This window comes from Hylobates moloch, unplaced genomic scaffold, assembly GCF_009828535.3.
Source record: "Hylobates moloch isolate HMO894 unplaced genomic scaffold, HMol_V3 SCAFFOLD_3, whole genome shotgun sequence".
In the NCBI taxonomy this organism is placed as follows: domain Eukaryota; kingdom Metazoa; phylum Chordata; class Mammalia; order Primates; family Hylobatidae; genus Hylobates; species Hylobates moloch.
The window spans coordinates 17,397,552-17,405,233 of record NW_026652278.1 but is presented as its reverse complement, the minus strand read 5'-3'; the positions used below and the strand labels follow the sequence as shown (position 1 = coordinate 17,405,233).

The window sequence follows — 7,682 nt, the reverse complement described above, 5'->3', positions numbered from 1 at the left end:
GAATTAGAACATGTGAATTCATTTAAACAGTGCTTTTCTGGTCCACAGTTTATTGATTCAAATACATCGTGCATGTCTAACTGCATGAATGAAAACTTATTTTCCAAAAGACAGCTCCTCTGAGGCCACAGTTTTGTAAATAATAACAACAGAAATACATTTCTATTCTACTGAATTCTGAGAAAAGAATTTGCTAATTATATAAACTCCCACTGCTCTTACATCTCTTTTCCCAGGCACTTTCCATGGACTCCAAAATGCTTTGGCTCTCCCACTCTCCTAGTACAGCAGATGGAGTGCTTGAGAGCATCTGATTTAGAGACAAGAAGGCAAGAGGGAGATGGGCGGCAGCTAGAAGCGGCCTATCCTCAGAGTGTATGCAAGATAGGAAGTGTCTGAATATGGACCAAATCAAAGGCTGGGGCAGCTCTGAGGGAGCCCTGTCCGGTGTCTGAGGAACTCAAAGACACAACTTCTAGGACATTCTTACTACAGCACAAAAGTGTGTTAAAAAAAAAAAAAAAGAAATGGAAACCACCTTCCTATCACATTCTAGATCGTTTGCTATACTTCATGAAAAATAACCTATGTTAATCTCAACTTATACTTTTTTTATTACAGACTTGAAAAAAATCAGGTATGGAAAAATAAATATGTAATTGGCATTCTCAATTCCTTCTCTATATTGTTGTGCACTTCTTCCTTCATGTGCTCTATTAAAAAGACACTCAAGCATATATCAGTCAAAAATATTCAACATCAAAGTGGAATGAATGTGCTTCTAATCAGTGTGGCAATACTGCCTTTATTCCCCCTCTATTTCTCTCTGAAATAAGTAGGGCATGGCTAGATGTAATGAGGGAGTCATGGTCTGCAAGGACCCTAGTTACTGTTTGGTTTCATCAAAATCAACTGCAATGTTATACTTCCCGCAAGACACCCAAACCTCAGCAGATAACCCCTGTCTTCAGTGGCACCCCAAATGCCCGGACTGAAGGACAGGAAGTAGTGAATCATTTTTGCTTTTAAGCACACCAAGAATAAATGAGTCAGGTAAATGATTTAAATCATTGTGCTCCAGTTATGGGGCAAATGATGGTGTTTTCGGGTCACCGTGTCAAACTAAGATCACACTGAATGGCAGAAACCTTGCTTGGCTTGCTTTGATAAGAATCTCTCCAACGTGTTGTCCCTGAACAAGATGCTTCCCCCTATTTATTTAATCAGCAACTGATTTTCAAATTGAGGACTTGGTAACTTGAATATGCTTTTATCACTGAAGAAAAATGAGATATTTGTTGGTGACAGATGAGGCTTTTCAAAATTTAATTTATATATTGCCTACCCATGCATTCTTCAATGAACGCTGCCCTTGTTAGCACTGAAACTCCCATTTCCTCTTTGGTCATCTGAAGCTAATTAGAGCTGCTGTTACTGCAGAAGTCATCAATAGCTTTCTATAGTGGATCACATAGAATCAGATCCCTATGCAATTAGTCCAGTGTAGATATACAGAGATACCTTAATGAAAACAAAATATACTGTAAGAGATATGCGCTCATAGATAACTGGCATTCCAAATATTTTGACACATTTAATGTGTTTACTCAAAGTAAGAGTCTTTATAGAACTTTTCACTAATTAAATACAGTTGGGTGTCTGCTGAATTTCCCTTGAAAACGTTTTGAAGTGAAAAAAGTCAGTACTGAGTACTGTACATTTGTGTTGATTAACATTTGGACACAAATGTACTTTGAACACCAATAGAGCTGAAAGACTATGCCTTTATCTTGGATTTCATAGATTTCCCCTTCCCCCCAGTGACTTATCTTACAAGGCAAACACCAGCAGGCAAAGGGGATCTGTAGAAATGTGCACCCTGGTTTCCTCCTCCATCTCCTCTACCAATGTGGGAAGAAAGCCAATGCTCCCCAGCACTTTTCTCAAGGTGGAATCCCCTCCTCTTTACTTAATGTTGGAGAAAAGTGGCCACCAGTACACGATCATTGTAGATTCGGAATCTCGCCATCTAAACCGAACTTCAAAAGTGCACTTTCGGATCTACTTAGTTAAGAAAGAGAATAATGGAAGATGATATGTGGTTAGCAAAGCCAGATGCCTTATCACCAGGGTCCTGTTCTGCTGATCTGTGCCAACCAACTCATCTCACCAAACCTAATGTCAACCCTCTTGATCCACAAACCTTCCTTCTTTTCTAACATGGTCTGCAGTCTGTCACGGAGGACATGAAACAAGATGCAGGCAGATCCTTGATGACCTTCAGACCAAACTGCCCCAAACAGTGGCCAAGACATTGCAGTCAGGAGTAAACACAATCCTTAGGAAAAGAACGGTGCATCCCAGCATGGATGTGCTTCCAAAGAAAGGAAAACCTGGCCATGCCACCGTGTCCCAATCAAAACTGCCTTTGTCAGATAACCTGAAAACCAAGGTACTGGACTGTGTCATGACAAGTGTGCCATGACATGCTGCAGAACATTTACAAGCAGGCACCAATGCCCTCCACAGGTATGCACGCTTGCACTTCGAGCAATGATAAAAGACAGTGCTTGTCTGCTAATGCTTCCTCCTGCCTGTCCACGGTCACATGACGCAGAACTTTCTGCTACAGCACGAGGCTTCTCAGAGTCTGCTTTTGAAGAGCTGTATTTGTGAAGTTCATATCGGAGCGAACACTACTTATGAGGGGAAACAAGCTCTGTGTATTTTGTATTAAACCATCAGTAAAAAAATGAGACAATATCATTACTTTCAAAATATAGAAAGCCAATAGTTGAAATCATTTAGTAGTAAAATTTTTTTCTACATATAACCTCATATGTGTAAAGAGTATTAGAGCGACATTTCAGCTATATTGGACTCTTGTTAGGTAAAGGGCTTCTCACTCAGGTAAGGCTTAGGATTAGGAGAGAGTCGTTCAGGGATTGAGGTACTGATTTGGCACACTCATTCCCCACTCTCTATTTTGACTGAAAGACAGATACTATATTTGGATGTGACAGGTGTTTTTTCTTTTGTACAAGAGTGCAGAACTGTTTACAGTACATAAACATCAGCGTGGAAAATGCTAGTACATATAGAAGGGTGAACATCAGTACCAGCTGTTTCCACAAAGCCCACTCTTGGTAAGAATCTTCTTTGTGGCAAGAAAGCTTGGCATCAGTGTAGGCTGAAATTTATATCATTAGAAATCAATGTCATTAGAGGAGATATGGGAGTTACCTTAGAAATATTAACTCCTTCTCTAGCTAGGAAAGGCCAGAAGTAAAACTGTTAAAATCATTATCATCATCATCGAAAACGCAGCCCCAGTTTGCTTTACAGCCCAATTTACAAACTGTCCCTTTAAAATACAGCATATCCCAAAGCCTTCTGAGTTTGGAATGGAGCACTGCATCAGGTTTTTCACAGAAGCCCCGAAGGATCACAAGAAGCTTTCTTAAAAAAAAAAATGTTCCAGTTGAATGGAACTGTTTCTCAACTGAGCTCCTAAAACTGGAATTTCAGCTATACAAGAGAACAGGAAACAGATAACTTGGTTTTTGTCTTTTTACATGTCCATATTGTATTTTTTTTAATGCAGCTATGATGTTTCTGCTAAAGATAAAGATAATAGGGTGGACAGAGCGGTTACCACCAGAACCAGCAGCGGGCTCAGACCACAGCTTGGAGGAGCAGCCATTGATTTTGTGGTTATGTGGCTGGAAGCACCGAGACCTTCTTTTTCATAATTACCCTGTAAGAAAGAATGGTTTCATTATCATCCACTGCACGTCTTCATTCTACCACAGTATACTTTACACTCTCTCTCCCCCCGCCTCCCCACTGGCTGACCCACTCACCAAAGCTGACCAAGATTTTACTACTGAGACTTAAATTCACTGACTTGTAGTTTTATGGGAAGGAACCATGAACCTGGGTTAGAACCAGAATCTTTTGATGAAGTGTCTGGCCAATGCTTACTGCTCGCTCTTCCATTAGGGATTATTAAATTCATTTTGGGGGAAGATATCTGAGTTTAGGTACCCCTGCCATTCTTTACCCCTCTCTCCAGGGTTCCATATTGCACAGGTAACTGACAGCATTGGAGACAGGCAGAGCAGCCTCTCCCTGCATGAGCCAGTTCAATCCCAGATTTTATAGATGAGGAGGTGGAGAGAGCACGAGCTTGCCCTGCTCGTTGCTGGGAGAAGCAAACCAGAACTCCGGCTTCTGGATTCCCAGCCAGCACAGCTGTCCTTCCCCAGGACAGGGTCCTCTATCCCTGTCACCAGCACCTGCTTAATCCCATAATGCCATCCTCCTACACAAGGAACCACACACAGCAGAATTATCAGTCTCCTCACCTGTAAACTGGAGAGAGGAATGTACCTGCTCTAATCTATCCATGGGGGCCTGTGGAGGTCAGAGGCATCACAGATAGAGAACATCGGGGGAGCAGTGAGATTTGCTATGTATCTTCTCTGTGCTGGATGATTTTACGTGACTGTGATCACAGAGAGGCTCAGGGCCCTGGAACACTTGTATTAATCCTTGGACAAAGATCCCGGGTCCCATGCTTACTTCCAACTTTGTGAACTGGAATTCAAAGTCTTCACCTTGCTCAAAGGGCAGACGGTCATGGAGGGTGGCTTAGATTTCTTGTGGACTGGATACCTTCTTGTCTTTGAATGCTTTATATGATACCCTGCCCCAGGGGCCCAAAGGCTGTGTTTCTATAAATGCAGGAAGCCTCCAAAAGAAACATACTTACATTGGAAATACAGAGGTGTGTATTGCCCGACATGTTGGATTTCAGCTTCTGTGCCTGGAGAGAGACAAGAAAAAAAAAAAAGGCTCAAACATAATACAGAAGAGTAATTACTGATGATCCATTAATCAGCTGTCTAGGGCAAGGCTCTCTGATAAATATGTGAGACACAGCTGCGAGCTCCATATATAATTGAACATTGTCTAGTAGCCATGGAATAAAGAGATATCAGGTGAAGTTAATTTTAATAATATATTTTATTTAACCCAATATATTACCATTTCAAAACCTACTCAATATTAATAAGATACTTTACATTCTTTTTGTCCATACTAAGTGTTCAAAATCTGGTGTGTTTGGCATGGCACATCTCAATTCAGACTTCAACCATTTCAAAGCTGAGTGGCTCCTGAAGGAGCAACCCAGGACTAGCTTACTAAATAAAACCTTTTGAAGTAATCCCTCAGTTCTTAAAGTTAATTTTTTGGGAAGTACCTCCTTCTAGGTAAAAATATTGCCATAAACATTTCTAGGTAAAAATATTGCCATAAACATCTGCATTTATTAGTAATATAGACAGAGACCTTCCTGGGCTTGTTGGTCCATTTGTTTATTTGTTGCTCCAGTCAACAAACCCTTACTGAGCACCTACTGTTTACCAATGCTGGGTATATGGTGATGAACAAAAAAGGACCTGGTCCCTGGGTTCTTGGGGCTCCTCTCTAGTGAGGACACCACTCACTAGTCACTGTTTAGGATCACATAGAATCCGGGGCTAAGGCACAGGGCAGGGACCCTTTCAGATGGGCATCCTCAAAGTATCACACAGAGCAGTACAGATCCTCAATCTAGTCATTTGAAAATGGCTTCCCGAGCAGTTGCAAGGGGACTGGGCTGTGAAGGCACTGAGCTCCCTGTTTCTCCTCAACTGGAACAACCCTCCACTGGGCTTCTACCTGATAATTTCATTATAGGAAAGGCCCCATTGCTCAAATAATTACAGTGAAAATGTGTGTGAAAACTACTGACCCTGGTACAACCCTCTCATTTTACAAAGGAAAACAGAGCCCAGAGAAGTTAAGTGACTTATTCAAGGTCACACAACAATTTACTTACAGAGTCAGGATGCAGCCCCAGTCTCTTCAATTCCTAAATGAAAATGTGCTACCTCCTGCATCACAGTGGTTCTCCCCAAAATCCACACAAAGAACTCCCACAATGCTCCTTCCTCATCCTCAGCAACAGGAACCACTTGGCACTGACAGACAGACAGCTTATTTGTCAACGGGCTGAGCCCTGGTTAAGCGTTACACTTGAATCAAGGAGGACCTGGGCGACGAGCTCTGTGTGGATGGCACTGGCAGGCTGCAACTCCTGGAAGACATGCTAAGCTAAAATGATAGTATGTTCACCCAAGGGGTAATTTATTGACCATAATGCTACTTGGGAGGCATCATAATCTTTACCTATATTTGCATATGCCAACTGTGAATATGAAATAGAAACCTTTAAACAAGCATCAAGAATAAGACACTGTGAAGCATCCCTGGGCTGTTCAAAGGTCACTAAATGTTATGTATAGAAGATCAGAGGGGAAATTGGAAGAGGAATTGAACCTGATTCAAAAGCCTACTTTTAATCTATATTAATAGCAAATCTGGTCCACTGCATTGTCACCTACAGAGAGTAATGTGTAGTGCTTTACATGTTTTATTTCTGTTCAAGTTTGGAATTGTGCCCAGACACCAAAATGGCCCTAAAACATCACATTCTGCCTTTTCTAGGCCATAATCTACAAAAGACATAAGCCCTTGCTAAGGGCCTTTGCATAACTAACAAATTTACTGAATTGCACAGGGAAGGCAGCGTGACTTCTAGACTGGGATGCATTATGTCCTCAAGTTCTTTCTATGCTTGTGGTCACAGCTAAGTTGCACCTCAGTGTCCTAGACCACCTAGTAGCTTCTAAGAGTTCCAAGGGCTGGGAAGGCATCCTTCCTACTTTGTTCAGTATGATTAGCACTAGCAGACAGTGTTTTATTCATTGTATACTCAATCTGTGACACTCATTAGCTATACTGCAGGAGTATAATCCTACCATCATTAAATGATTAGAAAGGGGCTTTCATCAATGGACTAGAAAAGGCCTCTATCTTAACAGGTTTTCTTAAGTGGACTCTGCCTGCATAGGTAGATTTCTGACCCTCGTTAGTCACGGAGGGTTTCACACTACATTCAGAATTTGTAAGCTTTCAACCAGGGGGACGCGCACAGGTGTAAACTCCAAGGATCTTGTCTTCTATCTAGAAATGGAAGGCGTAACTTCAATTACACAGGAAAATGCATTTACATCAGCTCCACGTCTGTGCAGTCGGTAAGTTCTTGTTCCCCCAAAGCGGGTATCTCATTGGCCTCTGTATAAAGGAAAAGGTCAGTTTCTGGCCTTGTCTCCGTGTAGTCCATTGGCTAAAGCTGGAAGCAGCACCTCTCAAACTCATCTTGCCTGGAGGACCATTCCGATTGGCATAACTGGAAGAACTGCTGAGTCCAAGTAAGAAAGTGCAGCCAGATCCCTACAGGGGATGCTCTGAGAAAACGCCTTCTCTCCCGTTAAACATCTTCCCAACCCGCAGAGGCACTCAGCACTCCAGAGGCTTAGCAGTCCACACACAGGACTCTAAAGACTCTGCTTACATTGTGTGTTAACAAGCTTCCTACAGAGCAATCTGGGTGCTCGGGAAAGCCCTACAGCAGCACAGGCAGAGAAGAGAGGCTCTGGAGTTCCACCTAAACCTGACATGGGCCACTGTCAGCTCTGTGAGTCTGATTAGCAGAATCAAGGGATTGCATATAGGTTTGAGATCTCTTTAAATCTCACACCAAATGAGATGAGGGCCAGAGTGTGTCAGCT

General features: G+C 42.2%; 1 protein-coding gene across 1 annotated transcript in view; it reads right to left on the bottom strand.

Annotated features, from left to right (window-relative positions):
* Nucleotides 1–267: 267 nt before the first annotated feature.
* Nucleotides 268–7,682, bottom strand: part of GFRA1 (GDNF family receptor alpha 1) — a 217,816-nt gene continuing 210,401 nt past the window's right edge. The window contains exons 10-11 of the mRNA XM_032176884.2: nt 4,775–4,828; nt 268–3,757 (exon numbers count right to left, since the gene is read on the bottom strand). Of these exons, the coding sequence (XP_032032775.1) occupies nt 3,605–3,757; nt 4,775–4,828 (207 nt within the window). The 3' untranslated portion in view covers nt 268–3,604. The remainder of the gene's footprint in view (nt 3,758–4,774; nt 4,829–7,682) is intronic.